Below are 27,551 nucleotides of genomic sequence, written 5' to 3'. Positions count from 1 at the left end.
TGAGTTTGACCCCCCAGTTATAAAGGCTCTGACACAGCAACCCGACGGAAACAGGTCTACGATCCAGATTATAAACTCTTAATGAAGTGCACAGTCCGGTACAGTACAGTAGATGGCGGCATGGGACTTTAACGCTGGTTTGAAGCTCGCCATTAAACATTGAAGAAGATGTCAAACTGAGCCTTCCCGCGAGCCGTAGCAAGACGAATTGCAAAACGATCAACCCACTAGCTAGTGCAGTCGCACATCAACATCATAGTATATTCCCCCCTCTCCCTAACAATAGCGACGCAGAAGTCAGACTGAAATAAGATGCCTCTGCCTGTGCAAGTGTTTAACTTTCAGGTAAGTCTTAACTTTACAACCAGCCAATGTTGCTGGAAACATGATGTGTCTTCATTCACGTTACCAGTGGTGTAACCCTAGCTAGCAGTTAGCTAGCTGGGTTAACTTAAACCGTTAGCTACGGTTCAGATTATGGTTAATTTAAAGATCATAATTGAAGACCACGCAAGAACTGTATCATTTGTTCGTTATGTTAGATTATGCGTGTGAATGTTCTACGATGCATTATGTTGTTTGATTCGAACAAACTTTAAGAATGAACGTTAATACGTCTTAAAATTGGTTGGCATATTTATTTTGCTAAAGGTAGGTAGCTAACATTAACATTATTGTCCTTCCTAATTTAGCTACAGTGCACCTTAGGGAAGACATAAGAATACTGCTTTACAAAACGTTTTAAATTCGCGTATGTTTGCCACTGAAAATTGAAATTGAAATTGAAAGATCGTTTTCTTCGAGTATGGAACTAGCTAAGTTACAGGCTAACAACGGACTGAAGGCCTCCATTGGCTTATAATAAGCGACGATATCAGCAAACATTAGCTATACAACACATGTCGCTAACTAGTTAATATAGCTAGCTGTTACTGGTGTAAGGACATCTTAGGTTTGATTATTCACCGAAGCAAAAACATAACCTAGACGGAAGAACAATTTGTGTTTATCATTTTAGCCTGTAGCTAACGGAAGCTAGCTAGCATTGCCAAGCCAACTTCCTGTTGTTAGCAATTTGTCACATTTAGCTAGCTCTAAATAGTAGCTAGCATTACCAAATGTACAAGCCTTTTAAAGTATGTCCGAGATGTTATGGATGGGCGGAAAAGGAGTTATGAAGCTTGGGGCTCTCTTTCTGTTTTGCCGAAAAAGATTTGAATTTTTGGGGCTTTAAACACACCGCCAGAACAAGGCCATCTGGCAGCTTGTACAACAGACAGCAGCACGACAACAGCCCTCTGATTGGAATAGTTCTAGTCTCATACATTGTGTGCAATAAAGGTCTAAGAATCCTGCGTGTTATTAAATCTGCAATAATTTTGTTTAGAACGGCTTCATTAAATATAGACTGTATTGTGCAACTAATGTGTAAAATCATTGATAAATGCATTGTACAAAAAGCCTAGATAATAATATAAAATACTTTTGCTGACATGAAATATGAATGTACCTTTTTGGTGTAATTTAGTCCCTGTGGGCTCACGCATTTCAACTTTATGCTCATTTGAGTCACAATTTAATTTTATTTATAGTATCAAATCATAACAAGTTATCTCAAGACACTTTACAGATAGAGTAGGTCTACACCACATCCTATACTTTACAAAGACCCAACAATGTCCCACGAGCAAGCTCTTAGTGCAACAGTGGCGAGAAACACCTTCCTTTAGGCAGAAACATTGAGTGGTGAGGAAAAACTTCCTTCTCAATGTGTTGCAATATTATTTGAATTAGCCTATTACTATTATTACATTATTGCTTGGCACCAGGTGAAAATGTTCTCATACTTAAGATGATGTCTCTCTAGTGTATCACCATGTTTCTCTCCTCTCTGTTTAGCATAGTAACAGTTTAGCTGCTAAACTGTCATACTGAATGAAGCGCTTTGGTCAGTAAGAGTGTGGGGGGGGGAGGGAATCTGGGGAAAAAAATTGTGACGATTTTTAGAATTATTTTCCCTAGAATAATTTTTTGAAACCAATTTTTTTACCTAAATATTTTCTGTTTCCAGCAAAACGGAGCAAAAGCAGAAAATCCATGTTATGTTCTTCTTTACAAAGTCAATAAATGTCAGACTGACATGTAACATTTTTTTTTTTTAAACTATCAGTTTTCAGAAATGTCTCATGGTACATAGTCTCAAGAAGTGTATTATTCAACATTTGATTTTGTTAAAGAAGGAAAAGATAATTTCAATACTATCGAATCACAGTATTTCTAGAATCACATCAAATGGAAATTGCAATACAAATCCAATTGGCTCCTATGTATCGTAAAATAATTTAATCGGGACAGAAGCATATGGTCCCAGCCCTACTGGTCAGTACCAGTGGCGGTTGAAGCTTCGGACATCATAGATAGATAGAGATAGAAGATACTTTATTTATCCCGAGGGAAATTAAGGTGTTCAATAGCTTACACACATCATACCTACACATAGGCACACAGACATATGACATCCATGCACACATAGATACTACAAAAATACAAAGGAATATATCAATAGTGTGCCCTTACATTAAAGTTAGGATGTAGCATGTTTAAAGGAACGGTGTGGAAAAAATGCTGAAAGGTGCAATGGTATCATAGTGCAATAGTGTCAGTGCAAGTACATTGCCAGTGCAAATTCTATATCTATTCAAGTACAGGCTACACATTATATCAAAAATATAATCATTACTTAACTATACATAGACACTAGTAAAAAACTTGAAGAAAAGTTTAAGTTAAAGTTGAAAACTGTCCATACAGACAAAAAGACAGCGTGGTATATTGACCATACAGGCATGCTAGCAAAATGGGCAGATGGCTTATATAGCCAGTAAGGGAGTCAAACAGTGTCAATCAGTCCAGGGTAGTTTATGTGTATGTATATAAAGGCACCCAGATGAAGGCATCAGTCACGTGGTATTCTTCATTTGACACAAGCTGCGACCCAGTGTATTGAAACAGGCTGCAGCCCACAGTTTGTTATGGTTGTTCTGGTTCACTGGTTGACAGTCTTGAATCTAAAGTATCTTCCAGCATCACAGCTGCCAGAGAGGGTTTGATCATTGGAAAACTGGTCATGTTCCTCTCAATGCTTAACACATATATATGAAAATAGTTCTTACAGTTCTAGTATTATCTAGAGGTTATTGGGCTATCATGTGGATCATGTATTGCATTGGGATTCCTGCTAACCTCTGTGCCTGGTGTGTTTCTCTCAGGGGTCTGTGGAGCCCATGCAGATAGATGCAGACCCCCAGGAGGACCAGCAGAATGCCCCGGACACCAATTACATAGTGGAGAACCCAACGCTGGTACTGACCTCACTTTCAAATAAACACACAACCCTGTCACTAACCCTTGATGCTGGCATTTGGTTTAACGGTTTGTCCAATGACCATAATTATTTGCGTGTGCAGGCATGGGCTGGTATGAGATTCTGACGGTATGATAACCTTCAGCAAAACTGTCACGGTATTGCAATTACAGCTTGAAATGTATTGTTTAGAAATGTCTGGGTAAAAAAACAGAGAGTAGGTCTAGACCACACTCTATAATTTACAAAGACCCAACAATTCCAGTAATTCCCCCAAGAGCAAGCATTCAGTGCGACAATGGCGAGGAAAAACTTCCTTTTTAGGGAGAAACCTCGGACAGACCCAGGCTCTTGGTGGGCGGTGTCTGACGGTGCCGGTGGGGGGCGTGATGAACAGTGACAATTATATTCACAATAAAGATAATAGAACTATGACTAGAAATAGTAGTTGTAGTAGTTCATGGCATAGCAGGGCACTGCAGCACGTAGCAGGGCGTATGACGGAATTTTTTTTGTGGTTTTGAAACCGTGACTTTTTCAAACCGTGTTATACCTTGAAACCGGTAACCGGCCCATGCCTACCCCTGTGGCAGTGATGTTAATCCCTGTTTTTGTATTCCAGGCGTTACTGGGATCTAGGGGACTGCCCCCTAAACGTAGATGATTGGCAGTTGAATCAATGCACCTCTTTTTCCGCTGCGTTATTGTACACAGAGTTATGGCAGAATGTAAACTTGACAAACCGCCTTGTGTCAAAATGACCTATCTGCAAATGGAACTGATGGAAACCGAGAGCAGGGCGATGCAGAGCAGCGTGACAAAAAGCCGCCCGTTCGCTGCTCCGACGCTCTTGAGCTCCAGCGCTGACTGCTAGCTAAGTCTGTTAGCTAATTCTGCTAGAATACTTTTGAACCAGCCACTAGTACAGCCTCCTGTACTGCTGTGAACAAAGGCATTAAAAGCATGACGATACTTTCAGGTGAGACATGAAGGAGCTGCTCTGCTGGTTAGCTCGACTACTGTAACTGGTCGGAAATAATATATTTCTCAGAGTTTTAGGTAAGTTCTATACAAAGAAAACTCTAACCACCGAACCCAAATATTTTCAAATACAGGGACATCACTTTAATCTATCAAGATGATCGAATTCTAATGTCGCCTGAACATTTCAGAGGAGCGGTTGTGACTTTGTTTCCCCCTGTCCCTCCCTGTGTGCAGGACCTGGAGCAGTATGCCACCAGCTACAGTGGATTGATGCGCATCGAGAGGCTTCAGTTCATCGCCGAGCATTGCCCTCAGCTGCGAGTGGAAGCCCTGAAGATGGCCCTCACCTTTGTCCAGAGGACCTTTAACGTCGACACTTACGAAGAGATCCACCGCAAACTCACAGAGGCCACACGGTATTCTACTCCCATGATCCCCTTGCTGCTTTAGAGAGAGCCTCTTTTGAAAGACTGCGATACTTATTTGGAAACCGATCATGTTAGCAAGCTCGACGGTGTACTCTTACCAAAGAAGTACTACACAACTCCTAGTCCTGATTGTTCAACGTTGGCACTGCATAGATAAATAAAATAGATACATCATGCATGCTGTTGCAGTTATTTAATGGCAAAAAACACGGTAGCATTACAAACCGTGGAAAGTGATTCAATATGATAAACATAAGTGACCCAACATATGAGCTTCCAGCCTGTGAATATTTTACACAATTTTTAGATTAATACTGACGAGACGGAAGACTGGATTATTTTTGGAGAAAGTATTTTATTTGTATAAATTTTCCATTTGCAGCTCTTATAATTGGTTCAGGCTACCGTTATCTCTATTTTTCATTTCAGAGGGAATGTTTGAGCTTAATTTATATTGTTTATTAAGCTTTATTTATATTTTGATACATATCAGTATCAACTGGTTTGAAAAAATAAATTGTTTTAAATAGTTTTGCCACGGGCGCCCGGATACCTATAGTTGGTAAAGCGGCTGCCCATATATAGAGGTTTACTTCTCGACGCAGCAAGCCCGGGTTCGACTCCGACCTGCGGCCCTTTGCTGCATGTCATTCCCCCCTCTCTCTCCCCTTTCATGTCTTCAGCTGTCCTATCAAATGAAGGCCTAAAAATGCCCAAAAAATAATGTTTAAAAAAAAAAAAAATAGTTTTGTCCACATGCCCTAGCTCTGTTAAAACCAGTTAAATCATGAAAAAGGTAGAACTGTATACTGGGGTGGCCACAGTGTACTGCACCACAATCTGATGACAAATACGTTGCCTTTTCACTCTTGTGACTAATTCTGTCCACATCTAATGTACATTTGTTTTGTGTGTGTGTGTGTGTGTGTGTGTGTGTGTGTGTGTGTGTAGGGAAGTGCAGGGTGTGCCCGACACAGTACCTGAAGGTGGGGTTGTTCCTCCTCCCCTCGACTCTGCCTGGGCTGAGTCCACCAGGAAAAAGGCTCTGCTCAAACTGGAGAAACTGGATACTGATCTCAAGAACTACAAGGGAAACTCCATTAAAGAAAGCATCCGGTACAACGGCACACTTTTAAAAAAAACTTGAACTATCAAGTCAACATGGAAGGAGTGTCATACATTATACACTTTTTGTAGATGTTTATATTGTTTTTAAACAATTAAAACAATACAGGTTAAGTTAATCATACAAAGAAGAAGAAGAAGAAAAGACAGCAAGAGAAACAGTGTGGGATATGTTACAGTAAATGTTCCATTATTGCCTAAAATCTGATCTATGTGGGCTAATAAAATCAATTCATCCTTTCAAACATATTCCAAATACGTCCGTCTTAAGTCGGAAAGCAAATGTTAATTTTTCCATGTCAAAAATGTCATGCATCACATTGAACCAATCTACAAGTGTGGTTGCCCCTTTATTACGCAATTTTTTTGTAAACACCTTTTTACCGGCAACAAGCATTATCATGGTGGTTGAATGATATTATTGGCATCAATGCTCTCGCACAAAACCCAGAGAATTGGTCAAAGTCTCCACTTTTTATGAATTTAATGTTTAAGAGAAGTTGAAAATGGAATTAATTCATGAAAATGACCAAGAATTTAAGAGTTAGGTGGAGATTGGGTTAAATATACAACAACAAGTTCCCATTTCAACACCACACAGTCACTGTGTGGGTGCAGAATAGTAGCAGCAGCAGCAGCAGCAGCAGCTATTAAGTAGTACCTGGGCCTTAAAACCACCAGCAAAGACAGATGGTTTCGCCAGCTTAGTCATTAGAAATAGCTCTGTCAGCCTGGCTGGTTTCCGGTCAGTCTTTCCTTTCCCTACATCTACTAGCTCTGTATCTCCCTCTCACCTGCCTCCTGTTGTGTGTCTTCCCTCCCCCCGCACCCCTCCAGGAGAGGCCATGATGACCTGGGGGATCATTACCTGGACTGTGGGGACCTCAGTAATGCCCTCAAGTGCTACTCCCGAGCCAGAGACTACTGCACCAGTGCTAAGCATGTCATCAACATGTGTCTGAATGTCATCAAGGTACAGTCTTGGTACAGTTTTGCTTTTGCATACATGTCATATGGAGGGAACCAGCGAGTGGGTTTGGGATTTATGGATGCTTGCTATGCTGCATTGGTTTTATTTGTATATGACTATATTCCTTTGTGGATCTCATAAGTTAGAAGTATTAAGCACCTTAAACTTGATTAATCTTTTCAAGTAGAACAGATGTTTAACACTTTGTGCCACGCAACAGGAAAGCAGCGCGAGGTAGGAACCACTGGGAGGGGTTTCGAACTATTCGACGAAAACGAAGTATACTCTATGAAGGAGTAAAATCCTCTGGTCTGTGCCCGCAGGTTAGTGTTTACCTCCAGAACTGGTCCCATGTACTGAGCTACGTCAACAAAGCAGAATCCACGCCAGAGATAGCAGAGGTGAGCGCCACCCTCACGCAGCACAGCTCATCCTCCACTGCTGGACTGTGTTAACATGTCACACTTTTAAATCACACAAACATTTATTTTGAGGAATGGGTATTATTACCAATAACAGTCAGACTGTAAGTATTTCACAGTGAGACAGAAAACTAATTCATGCACCCATTTTTTTAAAACAAGGTAGAGTTTGATTGCCGGCCTTCCCTTTTTGTTTTTCAAAGGTTTTTACTAACTGTTTCTGTTTCTTTTCGTTTAGCAAAGAGGAGAGCGAGATAGCCAAAATCAATCAGTCCTCACCAAATTAAAGTGTGCTGCAGGTAAGACGGCTTTATGCTTTTGTTATGATGGTGTCAACTCAAGTTGGGTTTGGACGATCAGCTTAAAGCTGCTGATGCGCCAAGCAGACGGCCGAGAACTAGTGGCGACGAAGGCCGACTGGCCTCGCCTCACGTCTCCTTTGTCTTGGCCAATAAGTTGCACTTGAACACACCGCAGAGGCTACAGCCAGCGGCCAAGTACCACGTATGTGGCGTGTTAGCTAGACCACCCAACAAGCCTTCATGCTAACAGAAAAAAAGCCGAGCAAAGTTACGTAAAGTTAAGTCACTTATGCGTTAATAGCAATGTGCTATTCTACGCTGTGACAAGAGTGTGTTAGTGAAACATAAAGTTGTTACATGACGGCTAGTTTGCTAGCTTGCTGCAGGGCTCATGTCAGTCTAGCACCAACCACAGGAGAGAGAGAGAGAGAGAGAGAGAGAGAGAGAGAGAGAGATCTCTACGGTCTTTTACGTTTCATGGTATAGGACATCATTTTATTGCATTTTTAAATGTGTAGATCTTTTAAAATACATGTTTATGTTAAAATAAATACACCTATACGAGAAGTTGTGTGTCTCATATGTTTGCTTGTGGACGTAATGAGCATGAATAGATATTCCAATAGTTATAAAAAAAGGAGTCCGGTGGTGACGGAGCTGGATGGGAGCTCATTCCTTGGTGTCTCGGCACCTTTATTAGTAGCTGTCTGCTAACAACGTCTTGCCCAAGTGTGGATAACTGAGTTCTTGTATGAACTGTTGCCAAAATGAGAACTAATTGCTCTCTATATAGAGAGCAAATAGCCATCTTGTTTGGAGGCTATAGTAGTTGTCTTACCTTTTTGTGTGTTGGTGTTTCAGGCCTGGCAGAGCTGGCCTCTCGGAAATATAAACCCGCTGCCAAGTGCTTCCTGCAGGCTTCTTTTGACCACTGTGACTGTCCAGAGGTGAGTGATGTAAGCCAATGGTGCCTTGCTACTACAATTTAATCATGGGATCACAAAGATCATGGGCAGGGGGGGGGGGGGGGGGAACAAATTCCACTGATTTGTGTAAAAACGCATTCCACAGTTCAACTGAAGCTGATGTGATGCTCAGCAGTCTCTGTAAGCAAAGTCAAGTGGGCATTGCCCAAAGTTGCTGTTAATGTTACGATTCCTCCACTGCAGCTCAGCAAGGAAAACAATTTCCCTGCAAATTGTTTACTAAATATACTTTAGTAAACAAAAGTACCAATTGCACTGTTTTCCCTAGCTTTGAGGAAGACTCAGGTGTTTGTATTTGGCGGGGGGGGGAGGGGTTAGGCGTCCTTCCTCAAGAAAATGTTACTTTTTTCAATTTAAGAAAAGCAATTTCCCCCCCATACATTTGGTGTCTCTTTGTCGTCGGATTGTGTTCCTTTGTGGTAGTTTTGCGTCTCATTTCCACATCGTTTTGGACCGTTATTTCTAGGGCCGCCCCCTCTTAGTCGATTAGTCGGCTAATCGGTCGTTTTGGACTTAGTCGACTAAGATTTCTTTAGTCGATTTGTCATTTTTTATGCTCATTCATGCTTAATTACTTATTTCCAAGAAACTTCTGAACACATTTATGGTAAACACAAGATTTAAAGTGGTGCTTTTGCAGGATTACTTGTGGAGAAACTCAGTTTTACAGATGGTTAATTAACTACATTTATATTGTGCTTTTCTAGTCTTAACCACCTCTCAAAGCGCACAGCTCTGTCAATTAAATCAACTAATCGATTAGTCGACAAAATCCTATAAGTGTTAGTCGACTAAGAATATCTTTAGTCGAGCACAGCCCTAGTTATTTCCATATCTGTAAAACGTTGGAAAAGCTTAGAGCAGATCATAAATGAATAACACTCAAAAAGCATAAAGACAAAATTTGCTAAAGAAGTCCAACTACAATCATTAGGTCTGAGAAAACTCTTTTAGTTCCAGTTATTCGGCTTAGGTGCTGCCTAAAATGGCTCAGGTGATTCACCTAAACCTTATAACGGCAGGGAAAATACCTGCAATTAGATTGATCTAACTCAGACTGCCGCCTCACACAGACTCGGGCTGAAGTTTGAAATCCCCATCACTAACGCAAAGCTGCTGAGTAATGTGTGTCTGTGTGTCCCCCCGCAGCTCCTGTCACCCAGTAACGTAGCTGTGTACGGAGGCTTGTGTGCTTTGGCCACGTTCGACAGACAGGAGCTCCAACGTAACGTCATCTCCAGCAGGTAGGAGGAGTTCAGCCAATGGTAACTGAGAAATATCTTGGTACATTGAATGAATAGAATCTATTGTAATTATCTTCTTTTTTTTCTGTCCTCAGCTCCTTTAAGTTATTTCTAGAGCTGGAACCTCAGATCCGTGACATCATCTTCAAGTTCTACGAGTCCAAGTACGCGTCTTGTCTCAAGCTGCTGGATGAAATGAAGGTTAGAGCAGACACCTGTGTTAAACACACGCTAATAGTAGTTATGATGAATATTCAACTTTAGCAGTTTGAGACCGTACAGAGGTTATGGGAGTATGTGGCATGGCAACATGTATGTGATCATTTTGAGTTGAGGTGTTTGGATGAGTGACTTTGGTGTTTCCTGCAGGATAACCTTCTGTTGGACATGTACCTGGCCCCGCACGTCAAGACATTGTACAGCCAGATCAGGAACAGAGCCCTCATTCAGGTGAGACATATACTCAGGGCCTCTCCATCTACCCCATTTTAGCAAAATTCCAGAAACAAATATTTCCAACGTTTTTATGCTTGGGTGGAAAAGATGTGTATCAATGAAAAGTGAAACAATGAAGTCCCACTCCCTCTGTGTGTGTGTTGTAGTCTGAGCTTCCCTGTTCTTTGTTTTGAAAAGCCAGTCCAGCCATTACATGGCTGTTTGTGGTCTTCTCTCCATCTCTTTGATTATATTCCGATTTTTGCCTAGCTTCTGTTGATCCAAACTGCTTTCTACTTAATAAAAACATGTTGTGTTCAGTATTTCAGCCCCTACGTGTCGGCAGACATGACCAAGATGGCTCAGGCCTTCAACACCACAGTAGCAGCTCTGGAAGACGAGCTCACCCAACTCATACTGGAGGGGCTCATCAACGCTCGCATCGACTCCCATAGCAAGGTGCAACACACACACACACACACACACACGGCGAAAATGGGGGAAATGTTGAAATGCGTCTGAAATTGAAATTTGGACAGATTCTGTATGCGAGGGAAGTGGACCAGAGGAGCACCACGTTTGAGAAGTCACTCCACATGGGCAAAGAGTTCCAGAGACGAGCCAAAGCCATGATCCTCCGAGCCGCTGTGCTGCGCAATCAGATCCACGTCAAGGTAGAAGAAATGGTAACACTTAACTTGAAGGTATCTACATAAGAGTGACATGACAGTGTCATGACACATGAACCCTAACTCTAACCCTAACCATATCTTGTCGGGACAAAAACACTTGTGGACAGAAGTGTTATGTCATAAACGTATATGACTTGTTTATAATGTTTATGACACGTTCATGACAGTGTCATGTCACTCTTATGTAGATACCTTCAAGTAAAGTGTAACCAAAGAAATCTTTCACCCTCTTTCACCTTTCATCACAGCTTCTACTGAATGTATTCATTTTAGCAGGAGTTATGTTAAAATATATTAATAGTATGTTACCAAGTAACTAAGTATATTAGTAGTAAGTGTTAGCTATCCACCAAATAATAAGTATTGTTCAAAAAAATAATATAAATATATTGTTATGTTTGTAATAGCTACTACTATAACTTTAAAATCAGGGGTAAACATCATACACACAGTAGGGTTGTCAACGAAAATGCCAGACAGATTCTAGGAACAGCAAAACTCAGTGGTTAAAGACCAAATTCCCTACCAGATATGTGATATCGCGGTGTAATCGCATTATGTCCGGCCTCCTGCACTATCCAGAGAGAATCTACGGTGTTTAAATCAGGTTTTATCTTATATAGGACATTATTTTATTTTGTAATGTGTAGGTATTAGAGCTGGGCGATATGGAGAAAATCCGATATCACAATATTCATGACCAAATACCTTGACATTAATATTGCAACGATATTATAGGGTTGACTGTGGGTGCTTTCACAAATTTTAGATAATCACCACTAATATGGATATAAAGACTAAGTGGGTAAATAATAATAATAATAATAATAATAATGGAACAAAAGACAACATTTATGTCATATTATGATATCCAAAATCATATCTAGTCTATATTACGATATTGATATGATATTGAGATAGGTAGATCTTTTAAAATACACGTATATGGTGAAATAAATATCCCTACATAAGTAGTTATGTCTCCCGTTGTATTGGTTTGCCCTCTTAATATGTGCAAAAAATAGATATTCAAATTAGGGCTGTCAATCGATTAAACTATTTAATTGCAATTAATTGCATGATTGTTCATAGTCAACTTGCGAATTGCACATTTTTATCTGTTCAAACTGCACTTTAGAAGGGATATTTTTCAAGTTTAAAGTGCTCCTATCAACATGGGAGAATATTCTCCGGAATAACCTCAAAAATACTGTGTGCTCAGAAAACCTGCTGAAAGCATAATATGGCAAACTCCAGCCCATCACGCAGCAACATATGGGCACACTGACCTGAATGGAACATTACTCTGTTATATTAATATTAACACAATGTAGTGTCCCCCTCTACACCTGGAGAGGTTAACTACACAGCAGCTCAGCACTACACTATGGAGCTTGTTCTCTACAGCAACAGGCACATTGTACACGTCAACCTCATGCGTGAAAATAAAGGCTCACAAAAACATCCCCTTCTACTTAGTGAGATCAGGACAGGGAAATACAAAAAATAAATTCAAACAAACAGTAAATGAAGTAAGAGAGTAGAGCTGGGCGATATGGAGAAAATCAAATATCACGATAATTTTGACCAAATACCTCGATATCGATACCGCAACGATATTGTAGTGTTGACTATTGGTGCTTTCACAAAATATTTACACAATGAGATTTGTGATAAATAATCATCAGTAATGTGGATATAATGACTAAGTGGGTAAAGGCAAATAATAGAACAGGTACAGCAGTCTGTTGACGTTAACTCGTCATGGTGTCAATTTTGAAAGCGTTACTTCAAACACATTTGAACCGCTGTATTTTTTTAAAATTAATATTCAAACGTCATTTTTGGACAGTTTTGACAGCCCTAACACAGGTTGTCTGCATTTCCTGGATTGTCTTAAACTATTTAAATGGAAAGAATACTCACCTGTGTGTAGCTAACATACACATTCCCACCTGACTACACTACACCGAATTTGACAACTATATTGATGTTTAGTTTCAATTCTTCTTTGTGACACACCTAGAGCTGTAACAATTCCATTGTGCAATTAATTGTCTCAGAAATAATTGCGATTAACAATATAATTCTCTTTCAGTCAAATCTAAAAATATGTATTTATATACTTTTTTTTTAAACAAATGAAAGTTTTGAATGAATTCCAGGATACATCTTTTAGTTATAGATCACTGTCATGTGACCCAGATAATGTAATAACAAAGGTACACAGCCTATGACGTAGGCATTTTTGTTGCTATGAACATGTATAGGGTCAAGTGCCAACAACTAACAACAGCTTTAGTTCAACAGTCAGACCAATAATTACTTATATATTTACAATTTGGCACATCTAAACAAAATCAACAATTACCATCAACAGTCAAGAGCGTAAGAAATTCATTGGGGTTGAACAAAGAAACCGCAGTTACGTAAAAACATTGACAATTAGACAATCATGTAATAATTGTTACTGGCCTAGGACACACCACTGACATTAAAGAGCAAAGGGCGTGTACTGTACCAGTGCCTCACTGTGTTGTGTCCACTGCTCAGTCTCCACCCAGAGAAGGCAGCCAGGGGGAGCTGACACCAGCCAACAGCCAGACCAGGATGAGCACCAACATGTGAGGAGGAAGTCTGCATGCTGACTCTCTGCTAAACCCCAACCCTTCAATCAACAGGAACCTGCAGCCCCACCCTGCAGCCCCACCCCACCCTGTAAAGACTCTGCTATTCTGGAATGATCTCTGTTCGGCCCCTCGTGGGGTGTAGGAAAGCTCCCTTTAGTCGTGATCATCTGGAGATTTGGACAAGAAGAAAATGTGTTTTGATAAAAGCTGAGCACTTAAAGGTGTGTGTTACTGGTAGGAGATGCACTTTGCTCTGCTTACACATGATATGTGGGGGCCTTATTAACAGAAACAAGGTTTTAAAATAAAAACACCTACTAAAACATACACTCACTGGTTTGTTTTTATGCATTAGCTCTGTTGTCAAGCAATAGCTGGAACAATGGATAGGATGCCTATTGTGTACAACTGTGTCTGTGAGCTTTAACTAAAGGGGCTGTTGCTCTGTCGGCCCCTTTCAACTGCAGGTTACATCCTGTTAAATCCCACTGCAGCGCGCCACAACTGCACCTGTGGTGTTAGATGTCACTGCAAGTCACTGCATCTTAAGGCTCTGACACACCAACCCGGTGGCCGACTGTCCGAAGCCGACTTGAGCGTACGTTCTGCGAGAGACGTAATACGGCTCCATAACAGCAGGCGGTGCTAATCTGTATTGTCGCCCAAAAAAATTAAAACCGGATATGACGGAACATCTCTGTAGACCTAGTAATCACAGGGAACGCTGTTGTCAGTCATTGTTTTCATCAGAGAGCGTTGATGGTAGTCAAGAAGGATCGTTGTCCTTACTCGACGAACGGGAGAAGATAACGATGGCTAGTAATAAGAAGATACTGGCGTTGTCGGCTCCGGTTTTCTCGTGCGCTGATTCACTAGTCAAGGGCTAGCACTCCACCAATCAGATTTGGTCATTGAGTCCGACTGCCCACTGGCCGATTCAACAAGTCAAAATGAACGCCTCCGGCTGACGAAGGCACGGAACACACCGAACAGACTCGAGTCACCGACCTCGCCAGACTGTCCGACGGCCGCTAATCGGGTTGGTGTGTCAGCGCCTTAAAGAGATTGAAATAACGCCACTCGATATATCCTCTATCTGTAAGAACCCTTTCATACTCCGGTCCTGCCTGTTTCTATTATCCTAGCCTTAATATCCCTCTCTTTTCACATGCTTTTTACATCCTAACACTACTTGCCCAACTTGATTTAGCAGTTACCATTCTTACATTTATTAATTTATTTTTTGTTCATAGTGTTGCATTAGCTTTCCAAGACGTATATCCTTGTATATCCAGTCTTGAAAAGATAATTTCTTCCTTTACCTTCCAGATTTGTGGATTTTATAGTAGCCCCATGCCTACCTTTTTAGGCCTATTATCTCTATCCGGTGTTTCCAATATTTTGTTATTCCACAGCATATAAAGTAACCACATTTTCTTCAGTTCTACCAAACGTCTAAGATAAAAAAAAAAAAATTGTCTGTTTATTTTAAAGCTCTTCATCAGTGAACTGGAAAGAGCATATTGATTTTTCTTCCACACTAGCAAGACCATCTCTGTGGCCATTTTCGTAACTTTGAGTCGATCGACTCTGCAGTCTCCTGCTGACTCTGCTAGCCTGGCCGGCCGACACTATGTCTGCGTCCATCTCTCCATCAGAGGGGGCCCCCGAGGCGAGCGTGGAGGAGTTGAACACTGACTGCCACTTCTCTGCCGGGACGTCCTGCTGGCCGGCGTGAGCCGCGGGACGGTGATCTGGGCGGCCTCCGGGCCTGCGCGGGTTTCCAGCGGGACGTACCGAGCTGTGGTGTTCTTTTCCGGAGACTCTGCTGGATCCTGGAGTGCCGGTGCTGTTCTACCAGCTGACTCTGCTTCTGTGTGCTGAATCTGACGGCCACATCCTGCTGTATGATGAATCATGCACAAGTTAAATGGGCTGATGGGGAAACATTTTACTGGAATTGTACCTCGTAGGATTTCATGTGACACATTTTATTGATTGACTGGCAGTTGAACCCGGTACGTGGGGTTTCACTTTGTTGCCATCCAACGCTTGCGTTTTCAGCAGAGCATCTTTTTCTTTACTCATTGCATGTACAAGTATATGCTTATTATTCAGGTAAACTTCACTACTGCACCCTCCTTTTCCAAAGCTTTAATTCATTCATTTAATTCATCATCCCTTGCATCATGGAGACTACATCAAAATTCTATCTTGGTATCACAGAATTTTAATAAATCAAAAATGTTGCATTATTTATATTTACCATAAGTATTTTTTTTTTAAATCATTTCTCCCCCTTTTTTATTTTTTATTTACTTTTTTATTCACCTATTTATTTTCCTGATGGCTTGGAAAAACTCTGTCTTCTGGGTGAGTGTGTATACATTCCAATATTTGGCTAAATCCTTGTGACATCATCTGACAACCTTTGTAATCTCCCCCCAGCCCTGTGTATCCTGTGAATGCTGACCAGGCACTTCACTATCCTTTGCTGCACGTCACAGCTCACAATCCCACATATTAAAGCTATTAATAGCCAATAAGCTATCAGTGGTTCATTTAACACCACTTCAACATCAGTGGTGATCAAGTGTTCAGTTCTTCCACTGAAGCAAAAGTAGTATTATTATCTGCTATACCTTTACTATAAATAAATAAAAATCCATTACAAGTAAAAGTCCTAAAACATTATATAAGTACTGTCAGAAAAAAAATGTTTAAAGGAATTGAAATACTCACATGCAGAATGGCTCCTTTCAGATTATTATAGGCCTTTTGTATTGTAGGCTACAGGCTATTTTAAGTAGCAATGCCACACTATAAAAATACTCCATTACTTTCAAAATCCTATTCAGTAAAAGTAGCCTACAGAAGTAAGCTATTAGCAACAAAATAGCCTACTTAAAGTATCAAAAGTAAATGTAGCCTATCAGTTGACCTTTTATTATCACATTATTAAAGGAATACGAATAGGTGGGCCAACGCATTTTTTGTCTCAGTGCAAGTAATTAGGTTTTTTTTTTTTGTCTTTGGTTGGCTCACTTTTACTCACAACATGCTAACCGGCAACATAGGATTCCATTCACTAGCTAAGCTAACTAGCGGCGGCGCTGCAGGTGTTGCACCGGACTAAAACAATGCATGCACAAAAAATGTGTACTTGTAGAATGACTACTAACGATGAGACTTTTGGTTGATCTATGCGACTCATTAACACGGTCCATTAGACGCTGACACTTAGACGCTGGGTTCATAACAATGACTTTATAAATCAGAAATCCATATACCCACTTTCCATTACATTTTTTATATATTTTGAATTGTCATGTGTTTTTCACCTTCACATAGGCTAAATAAAGGTATTTCCAACGTAAATTGTTGCATAAAAGTGTATCCGAATACAGGAAATTAAGTCATTGACGCTAAAAACTTCCCTGGGGGGAGGACACCCAGACCCCCTAATATGATATGCCCCCCCACATGCAGGACATCTTCACAAATCTGAGTCGAACCCTGGACCTCTGCGTCGAGGCATAATTAAACCTCTAAATATATGTGCGCCTGCTCTACCCACTGATCCAGCCTGGCCGCATAAAATATATATATTTTTTAATAAATTAGTGTAAAGTTTGCAGGAGTGTTTCATTTTGCAAAGGGTCTGAGGTGTTCTGCTGATTGGCTGTGTGGTTGTGTTGAAGATTAAAAAAAAAAAAGTTAAAGCTTATGTTTTGAAAACAATGTACTTTTGGTTTTATGTAGCCTGCAGCTAGATCTAATCAAATAACTACACTAATTAGCATTTGTCTGGCTCACACCTTCTCAAACCTCTAAAGAATCATCAGGTCTTGTCTGACATTTAGCATACTGGAGAAGACTCATTGTCCCCACAGGAAAGGTAACTGTTGCTTCTGCCTTTTGGGGAGCCACTCCCTGCTGGGCCAGATCTTGATTAGAACGAAGGAAATGCATATCTCTGTAAACTTGAATAGAATCGGCACTACCATAATAAAACGACCTTTATCTGTGACCTGGAGTAAACCTGCAATCAGGGGTGTGTCCTTCACCTGGGACGGTTTCCATTCAAGGAAACACCCACAATTCCAAAGGAATATAATTCTGAAACAGAGAAGGATTCAGCGCTGCAAAACTGTGACCCCCCACAAGGGAAGCAGGTTCTGCAGACCGCTGTTTTACAGTGTATTGTTTTTTTTTTATGTGACTCGATCAGGGAGAAACGCAGATCAGTCCACTGTCAGCTGCAGTGTAACATTTGCGTGTTGTCTTGTCATTTTCATCATGTTGTTTATTAAACCTTTTGCTTAACTTTCAATTGGACCCAATTTGGTTAGGGGTTATTTAGGGGTTAAGCCTCTCCTTCCTCCTCAGAAATCAAACGATCACGTCCTTTTAGATTTTCTTAACAGTTGTGCTAAATGTGTGTAGTGTTTTGAAAAACCGGTCCCTGCTTTCATAATGCTTAAGCAATCGAAAAAAAAACAAAAAAACAGTAGCCTAATAGCCTATAGGCTTTTCGCGCGAGCACAGATGTGTCAGAGACTGCGGTAAAAGCGGGCTGCTTATTCCCGAGCCGTGACGGAAACTTTCGTTAATCTGAACGAGTTTATGGATGTTCGCGTGCCGGTGGGATAGAGCAGCCAATGTAGGCGAACTGATTCGGGGATTAATCTCACAAGAGCTCGACTAAACCACATCCGAGGGCCGGGGAGTTCCTCCGCAGGGGAAAGCGGGCGAACAGCGCGGCCACGTACGTTCGATCAACTCTCCTCCGTTTTGACATCTCCGTTCCCGCTGTGGTGTGTGTGAGCGAGCTCGCGGTCCGGGTCTCTCTGGAAACCAGGACAGACAATTGCTCGCGAGTCGCACTCCTTTCCCTTCTGACAGTGTTAAATGCTCGGCTGTCGACCAGTAGAGAAAGCCGACGTCTCTCTTTCTTTCACATGGGCGAAGACGAGAAGGGCTTCTGCGGCCACATTCGCCCCGGAGGAAACGAAGAAAACCGAGATACCGGAGCCGCTCTGGACCCGGACAGAGAGAAGAAATACGCAGAGCTGTTTAAGCAGCTGGACTTGAATAAAGATGGCAGAGTTGATATCAGTGAACTGAGGACCGGACTGGCAGCTCGTGGTTTGCACCGGGGAGAGGCGGAGGAGGTGAGGCAACGACCGGTGTTACCATAGCTAGTCCGGGAGACAGAGGGGAAAGGTGCTGATGCTAGGACCATAGGACAGGTGCACTATATAGGCTACTAATAGGTACGCCTCCGCCCCAATGCGCTCAGTCCCATTCACGGCTGCTTTATTTGCGTGCAGGAAAGAGACATGCAGTGATGGAGTGCTACAGTTCATTCGACTGACTAAATATGTAGTCTAAACTATTACCCTTTTTATAAGCCAAAGAGAGAAAAACAAAAAACATTTTGCAGCGCGTTCAACTCGTGCAATTCAACCTTTCCTATTTGCTTGTGTGTGTGTGTGTGTGTGTGTGTGTGTGTGTGTGTGTGTGTGTGTGTGTGTGTGTGTGTGTGTGTGTGTGTGTGTGTGTGTGTCTGTGTGTCTGTGTGTCTGTGTGTCTGTGTGTCTGTGTGTGTGTGTGTGTGTCTCTGTGTGTGTGTGTGTGTCTGTGTGTGTGTGTGTGTGTGTGGGCTGCTCACACTTTCAGCGAGAGAGAGATGAGCGAATCTAGGCGCTGCTATGCAGCTACAAGGAAAACGGATTTTACCTATTTTAAATAGCCTAGTAATAAAAAAATCAATATGTGCTAAATAAATCAATGTTTGGGAAACACTCAGATGATGATATAAAGATGGGAGGCCCCTGTGTTTGTTTCTTCTTCTTTATGTTCATTACTCATAGGCCTATAATAAGGTATCCTCAGTGGCCAAAGTTGATTTTTCTGTGTCAGTATATTAATAAGTTAATACCATTTATTTGTGTTCTGGTTGTGTGCATTAGTTTACTGTCTCAGCAGCACTATATGCTACAAGTTACATTTAGAAGCGTTAACTTTTTAGAGGTAGGCTAATCTGACCCTGAGATCTAAACGTTTACAGCAGTGACTCACAGGGGCGTCGGACTTGGGGGGGAAAGGGGAATGAGTACCCAGGGCCCTCATGTAAGGAGGGCCCAAAAAGATGCTAGAATGAATAGCTGTGGATGCGGAGAGGGGCCCATAGAAAATGCCTTTCTACAGGGTTCAGAATTTTGTGCTATGCCCCTGGTGACTCATTCATATTAAACCACCGCTTTGAATCTCTGCCATCCAATAAAGTTGCTTGTTGCCTTCAGAGTCCAACAACAACTCTTTTTAAAAACAAGGCAAAGTACTGGCTACAACAAAAACCCCACTTCTTAAAAATAGAGCAATCCACTTTGTTGTCAGGTGCTTAGCAACAGTGTTCACAGTTTAACCACCTGGATGCCAAAGACTGCACACTGTGAACTCCATTTGACAAACAAATCAAAGGCAGCTCGCGATTTGACTCTGTCCGTTTGCAGTGTTCACATTTACTTTGATTCGTTTTGTCCCATCTGTTTGTGTGTTACTTGTTTCGGCCACATACTGCTGTGTTATGAATCATGCACAAGGTTGAAGTAGCTGATGGGAAAACAGTTCACTGGAATTGTACCTCGTACAATATAGGCTATTTGTTCAAATTCAAAGGTTGTACTCCATTTGAATACTAGCCTGGCTAGTGTGTCAGTGAGTCAGTATGAACAATACCAGGACCCTGGAACTGAAGCAGCTAAATGGAATTCCTCTATCAATCATTTTATTCTTTAATTCTTAATATCATTATAGAGGCAAAGAGCGTTACTTTCTTAAAGGTGCCCTGCCACACAAAACCGTTTTTACTTGCATTTTTTGAAATATGTTAGGTCCATATGTGTTTGTGTTATGTCCTGAATGTGAAAATGAACTGCTACCTCTTCTGTCAGCTCTATCCACTGAAAAGATATAAGCAGAGAAATCAGGCTAATTACAAAAGCTGGTCAGTCTGACGTGGTGTTGCCTGAGCTCGTTACTATTCATGAGCTCGCCCAGTTGTGCTGGGTAAAGGATGCTGATAGCCAGGCTCTCATCGGCTAGCTGTTAGCCAGTCAGAGTCAAGCCACTTAGCTTGTTGAATATTAATGGGAACTGGCACAAATCGAGCTGAGTCTTGCTGCAGGCTTTCTATACCACGCTAGAATTGCTTGAAACAAGGTAACCAAGGCATTTTTTTCACAAAAAATGTTACAGTGTCCATGGTAGAACTTCAGACATTACCACAAAGTAATGAAATACATGTGGCAGGGCACCTTTAATATTCTTATCTTATATAATTATCAACAGACAAACTGCACCCTCAGCAGTAGAACTTTATATTATCAGTATATAGTATGGTGTTTGAAATGTTGACGGCCGCCACAGACTACAGAGCTAACTATGGTATAAACCATTTTTCTGCCTTTAAATAGTAATAGTAGCATAAAACAGTGCACTCAACTCAAGCGCCTTGGGTGAGACTGTCATTTCTCACCCCTGTACAAGTCAATCACTAATTTGTGTAGCCTGGTTATAACACCATATAAAGACAACCTGTTCCAGTTTGCAGTGGAAGTTAACCCTTTGTGGATGAATATTTTAACAGTCTGTCTGTAAAACAAAGCTGCTACACTGCTGACCTTTGTCAGTCTGGCTTTCACATTACTTTGCAGTGATCTACTTGTTTTGTTCTTTGAATGGCTAGGAAGACGGCTGCATAACTCTTTTTAGCACAAACCCTTACATAGACGACCCAGGCCATGCACACCATCCAGTGTAGATACTGTCATTAAAAAGGTGACAGTAAAGGAAACTACTGTATGTCACCTTTATGTGCTGTTTGGTAAGTAATAGGGCTGGGCAGTGTACTGTATCAAGGCACCCTTCTCTCTATTACAAGTCTATGTATCATCAAAATGATTTTGAAGCTCTTATTTTAAGGTAAAAGAAGTTGCATGATGTTGCTTTAATTAATTCAAATGATGTGCTAATGTAACCTAGAGAGCATGCAACTTAAACAAACTGGATTTACTAAGTTAAGTACGTTTATTTTGAATGTGAAATCACTCGGTACACTTTACAAAAAAGACAGACAATTACAGAGATAAAAGACAATAGCAATATACAATTTCTAAAGAGAAAAATACTGAGTAAAGGCATAGAAAAGTAATAGTATGAGTGTGTTTCCAGCCTGCTGTGCACAAGAACTAGTCTTGTATTCTCTCTCTCTCTCTCTCTCTCTCTCTCTCTCTCTCTCTCTCTCTCTCTTTATGTCCTAATCAAGAGAGGAGAGATTATGTTGCAGCCAGGTAAGATGTGGTTTCCTTCTTGACTTTCACAGGGAGCACAGTGCCTTATGTTCTGTCCACTTCTCTCCTCACTTGTGTATCTGTTGCACTCTTTATTCACCCCCTAACCCTGACCCTTGACCCCTGTCACTTCGGTGCCGTCTACATTACCAACGTACTTGTCTGGCTACACCACGGATGCATTCTGGGATAAGAGAAAAAAAACAAACACTGTGTTGTTTGTATTTCTTTGAACCAGTCACAATGGTCTTGGAGGGCACTAAGCTCCGGACGCAGCACTGGTGGCTCTGCAGATTAGTCTCTGGAAGGAACTTGTTTTGGTGGGACATTTGCAACCCGCTAAAGAAAACGTCACATACAATATTAAACAACGTTAACTTTTGACCCAATACAGTAACATGGGCTATTTGAATTAGCTGGATACATGGATAAACCTCATTGGCTCTTACCAGCGTATCTCTGTGTGTACTTCGTCCGCAGCAATCCCACCAATCGCTCCCAAAACGTCCCAGTTAGAGAGGAGATGCCCTAAACATATTCTTTCTAAATCTTTACAATCATTCCCAGAGAAAAACAAGCAGGTTGCACTATCCACATTCTCTCCTAAACTAGACATTTTCAGCGTGTAGCTCGCTAGCTCAAGGTTTGTTGTTGTTTCCCGAAGAGAACGGAGTTAGAGAACAGAAACGCAGAGAGAGGAAGGGGAGGGACATCAGGATCCGTCAGGCAATTATCCTGGAAATGTACTTCCATTGATCCAGTCTATCAACACACCCTCATCTGTATACACCTACCTACTCCATCCCATTTTTACCTGTCTGAATGACTGACAGTCTCCCTCTGCCCCTACAGATAGTCCTGGAGAGCGACATCAACCACGATGGTCTGCTGGACTTCCAGGAGTTCTCCCAGTACCTGCGGGTTCATGAGAAGAGGCTGAAGCTCATGTTCCACAATCTGGACCGCAACAATGATGGTGTTTACTTACACACACATGCACGCACGCACACATTTCTCTGTCACATCCCAACCTGTTCTCACTCTTAACTCGTAAAATACTGATGCTTGGTCAGTGCTGCTCAGCGTCCGATACCGACGCAAAAATCCCCCTTCAGTGTCGGTGTGGAACGCACCGTGCAGAGCAGATGACGTAGTGTTATGTAAGAGAGACCGACAATGGTAGCGAGTAGCATGAAAGACCAATGTTGCGTAAGGAGGTTGGTTGGAGGGGGGGTGGGGTGGATGGGTCAAACAACACAGGACTTTCCCCCAGGAGACCGGGGTTCATGTCCCGTTTTTGTCCGTGTGTCACTGAAATGTACATTTTGTAACCCCCACCCCCCTCCCCACCATATTTTCCTAAACCTAACTGTCCCGTTCTTGTCCTGCATGTCAGTTAAACGTATGTCCCGACCCGGAGCATCAAAAAAAAGTGACGCCAAGAGTCCCAACCAAGAGCGTTTAGATGTGACGCTAAAGGAGACTTTTAGCGCCAATAACAAACGCCAAAGGCACCTGACAAGCATCAGTATTCGAGTGAATAAACAGACCTTTCTGTTCTGTTGTGTAGGTCGGATTGATGTTGGGGAGATCCAGCACTCACTGCACCAGCTTGGTGTGGAGGTCACCATGGAGCAGGCGTCCAGGATACTGCAGAGGTACAGAGAGTGTGTGGGAGAGAGAGCACAATAAAAGACAGAAAATACCAGAAAAAATCAAAAAAGAAATATTAGAGCCCTCTTAAACAACTCAATAAGCATCCATAACTTTTTATTTTATTGTTTTGATACTTAATGTCTTTTCCTAATTAACGACAAATGCTTATAAGCATGGTCTCAGAGACCACTGCTGTAAAACCTGGTTAAATACAATGGCTTTTCATCTGCTCTATATCTCTGATTGGTGTCAGCACCAAGCTGACTTTTTACCCCCTACCTCTTATATACCAAATGAGTCTGATTTTTCTGTTTTTAGAGTTTAAGAACAGTTTTTTTTTTTTCCAGAAGATGTCTAATGGGCAGTTAGACCTTTCTGGGGTTTAATTGATCCAAAACATAAGTAACGTCACACTGTAGGATAAGAAACTGTAAATGTATTTTTCTGTGAATGACTTTTTGGCACACAAAAGAAAAACATATTTGTTTGTTCATATAACATATAAAAGAAGAAATCTCTTCTTATTTGGGGTTTAAGGTCACTATCATCAATGCGTGTGCTCAGGTTGTGTCAAAGGGAGGGGTTACCACTGCAATACTTTGCTTCATCTTGGGTTTTACAATAATAAGGCCAAAAAAATGCTTTTACTATGGAACTATTCCTGTTACTTTTACGCATACAGCAGTAGGAAATGACGAAGAAGTATAGCCAATGTCAACAAGGTCTGAATAGCCATGGTGTGTCGACTGTGTAGGCGTGTACGGACTGTGTTGGATTGACATCTGATTAGTTTTGCTGCAACCTTTAGGGTGGGAGAGCTTATGGCGCGTTCATGCCACCTGGGAATAACAGGGACCGCCCCCGTGGTTACGTTGTTTTTGCGACTGCCAGCGTTCACATGGTCGGGATGAGTGTTCTTCTTCTTCTGTTATATTGGCGTTTAGCATAATAACTGCATAACCAACTGTTGGGCGTAGCCTAGAGCATCAGGTGTGTGAAAACATGGAGGCCACAATAACAAAAGATATGTTGCTGTTTTCTTATGTGAGCATACCAACAGCACATCAACAGGTGTTTTGTGTTATCTGCAGGACAACCAACAGGAAAGGACACGGATAAGGTTTTTTTTTTTTTTAATACATGGGCCTTTTTATGAATAATTTGTTATGTTATGTCTGTGTACTTTCTTGGCAGAGGCGTTTGTCCACAATAAACAGTTTATTGTCATTGAAATATATTTCAGTGAACCAAAGTCGCCTGCATCAAACGTCAGTTGTCAACAAACTCTGTTATCAAAATCAAGCCTGAGTTCCCCACCTTTAATTCCCACAGGAAGTGACATGAATGATGACGTTTTCACTGGGAAAAATGTTTTTCCAATGTCTGTGAACGCACGGCAAGACCTTCATCAGCCTTTATTACATTGCATTGATGAATACGATTCTGATTGGTCAAACACGGCATTCTGCGGTCTTCTATTTCTGTATAAAAGACTGTTACTAAGTACTACAGACCGCTGCCATGTACGGAGCTCTGATCATAGACTCTTGAGGACATTTTCAAATCGATAAAATTGTTTTTAAATCGAGGCACCTGGATAGCTCACCTGGTTTCATGTATGAAGGCTTGGTCCTTAACGCATCGGCCATTGGTTCAATTCAAACCTGCGGTCCTTTGCTGCATGTCATTCGCCCTGTCTCTCCCCTTTCCCATCTTGAGTCACTCTGTATAACAAAGGTCTAATATGCTCCAAAAATAATATTAATAAAATAAATTGTTTTTAAATCTATATTTGTGCTCATACGAAGCTCATAGCGTTGATCAGCGGGAGAGAGAGGGTGGAGGAAACAGCGCTAACAGCTACAGTGCAAACAGAGCCTTAGTTAACTCCATGGTTAGCTCACACCGGGGCCACCTGGCTTCAGCAGGAGAGCAGAGCTCATCAGCATTAAAGTTAACCCGACCAGGACGCAGGCATCATCAGCTGGTAACCCCTGTATGAGTAACCATGTAATAAACGTTATAATGTAAAGCGAGCTGGTCATTATTTCGAACCCCTTCAGGCTGATATAAGACCTCTCCGCTTCGCATCAGGGTCCTGCATCATCCTGTCAGGTGATACGTCCTACATTATCCCTTACTTACTGGTTCATGAAGTTTGGGGACACCACATGATTTCAGTGTGAGCCAGAATACGTGAAAACAGCTGTGAGGGTGTGCAGGGTCTTTACTGTAATAGGAGAAGCATATAAAAACATGACATTTGTAAACGTATTCCTTTATCATGGTGTTGGTCATGTTACGAACCCTCCCTTTTCTGCCTGCTGGTGGCTTCTTTGGCTTGATTGGCTGAGCTGGCCGTTTGGGAGGGCTCGTTACTTGATTGGTGGACACCTGGGTAGGCCTCAACCAAGACTATTTATACAAGTCATGTTTGATTGTTCGGTCTTTTCATTCTCCTGCTCCTAGGTTCCACATTTCCTGGTTTGGGTTTGGTTTGTTTCTTTTGTTGCAGTTGTCATTTGCTTACATATCTTTCACTCACACATACACCGCTTACACTACTGATAACACTGATTCCACATCTGTTTTGATTCTTTTGTTAATAGTAGTTTCTTTATGTTGCAATAAACACTTTATTGGCATTTTAACCTGTTTGGTCTCCCCTCTTTTGTCACATGCATTGAGTCGGTTTGTGACAGTCATACAATGGAGGATAGAAAAATTATTTACTTTAAACAAGGATGGATCCAAGGGTGCATTGCAGGTTCAGTACCCTGATTCAGGTTTGGTCCCATGATTTTTATTCCACAACAAAACATGTAGGAACAAGACTTCTAGTTCGATAAGAGGAGTGTGAACATTCTATGGAGTGGTTGGAGTAGATAAGGGATGAGTGTTCCATGCCATGGACAAAGTGAAACCCTAACCTGACAGGTCGGGGGTTTTGCAAGCTGTATCGCAATAATTGAGTCACCATAAGTGTTGTAATTTCTGGTGTAACTCTCTCTCTCCCAGTATGGACAGGGATGGCACTATGACCATTGACTGGAATGAATGGCGCGATCACTTCCTGTTCAACCCTTTCCACAACATGGAGGAGATCGTCCACTACTGGAAACACTCCCATGTGAGTCACCTGTTTCCAGTGATAGTAATGTTACAGTTAATAACAATTACATTACATTATGTAATATACAATTTTATATACACACACACACACACACACATACACACCTTAAAGATTATTAGGAACACCTGTAAGATTTCTCGTTTATGCAATTATCTAATCAACCAATCACATGACAGCTGCTTCAATGCATTTAGGGGTTTGGTCCAGGTCTAGACTCTCCTGAACTCCAAACTGAGTGTGGCATGGTTGTTGGTGCCAGATGGGCTGGTTTGAGTATTTCCAAATCTGCTCAGTTACTGGGATTTTCACGCACAACCATTTCTAGGGTTTACAAAGAATGGTCTGAAAAAGTAAAAACTGTATGCTGCAGTCCTGGGGGCGAAAATGTCTTGTTGATGCTAGAGGTCAGAGGAGAATGGGCCAAGTGATTCAAGCTGATAGAAGATCAACTTTGACTCAAATAACCAGTCGTTACAACCAAGGTATGCAGCAAAGCATTTGTGAAGCCACAACACACACAACCTTGAGGCGGATGGGCTACACCAGCCGAAGACCCCACCGGGTACCACTCATCGCCACTAAAAATAGGAAAATGAGGCTACAATTTGCACGAGCTCACCAAAATTGGACAGTTGAAGACTTTAAAAATGTTGCCTGGTCTGATGACTCTCGGTTTCTGTTGAGACATTCAGATGGTAGAGTCAGAATTTGGCGTAAACAGAATGAGAACATGGATCCGTTGTGCCTTGTTACCACTGTGGAGGCGGTGTACAGGTGTGATGGAGATTCTTGGAACACTTTAGGCCCCTTAGTACCAATTGGG

At 41.6% G+C, this 27,551-nt stretch overlaps 2 protein-coding genes across 3 annotated transcripts in view; both read left to right on the top strand.

Moving 5' to 3' along the window:
* Positions 1-108: 108 nt before the first annotated feature.
* Positions 109-13,909, top strand: gps1 (G protein pathway suppressor 1). 2 transcript variants are annotated; one of them, XM_028600233.1, is made up of 14 exons: positions 109-345; positions 3,270-3,362; positions 4,583-4,764; positions 5,728-5,892; positions 6,739-6,874; positions 7,195-7,272; positions 7,532-7,592; positions 8,457-8,551; positions 9,731-9,825; positions 9,921-10,026; positions 10,195-10,275; positions 10,582-10,719; positions 10,800-10,934; positions 13,506-13,909. In XM_028600233.1, exons 1-14 carry the CDS (start codon positions 313-315, stop codon positions 13,578-13,580), a joined length of 1,473 nt encoding a protein of 490 aa, XP_028456034.1. In that variant the 5' UTR covers positions 109-312; the 3' UTR covers positions 13,581-13,909. The 2 variants fall into 2 exon arrangements, with proteins under 2 accessions (XP_028456034.1, XP_028456035.1); XM_028600234.1 differs by having other exon boundaries at positions 112-345; positions 8,457-8,542.
* A 4,634-nt stretch (positions 13,910-18,543) lies between these two features.
* LOC114570202 (calcium-binding mitochondrial carrier protein SCaMC-3) overlaps positions 18,544-27,551 on the top strand; it is a 21,031-nt gene continuing 12,023 nt past the window's right edge. The window contains exons 1-4 of the mRNA XM_028600456.1: positions 18,544-18,756; positions 22,792-22,915; positions 23,510-23,597; positions 26,614-26,725. Of these exons, the coding sequence (XP_028456257.1) occupies positions 18,544-18,756; positions 22,792-22,915; positions 23,510-23,597; positions 26,614-26,725 (537 nt within the window). The remainder of the gene's footprint in view (positions 18,757-22,791; positions 22,916-23,509; positions 23,598-26,613; positions 26,726-27,551) is intronic.

Source organism: Perca flavescens, chromosome 15 (assembly GCF_004354835.1).
Source record: "Perca flavescens isolate YP-PL-M2 chromosome 15, PFLA_1.0, whole genome shotgun sequence".
Lineage (NCBI taxonomy): Eukaryota > Metazoa > Chordata > Actinopteri > Perciformes > Percidae > Perca > Perca flavescens.
The sequence above is the reverse complement of the archived record's forward strand: the minus strand, read 5'-3'. Positions and strand labels throughout refer to the sequence as shown.

Excerpts from the sequence above, each read along its gene's own strand:
- gps1 (XM_028600233.1), top strand. The coding sequence starts at position 313 with ATGCCTCTGCCTGTGCAAGTGTTTAACTTTCAG. Across the intron at positions 346-3,269 it reads TGCAAGTGTTTAACTTTCAG|GGGTCTGTGGAGCCCATGCA; the intron begins GTAAGTCTTAAC and ends TGTTTCTCTCAG. Across the intron at positions 5,893-6,738 it reads TCCATTAAAGAAAGCATCCG|GAGAGGCCATGATGACCTGG; the intron begins GTACAACGGCAC and ends GCACCCCTCCAG.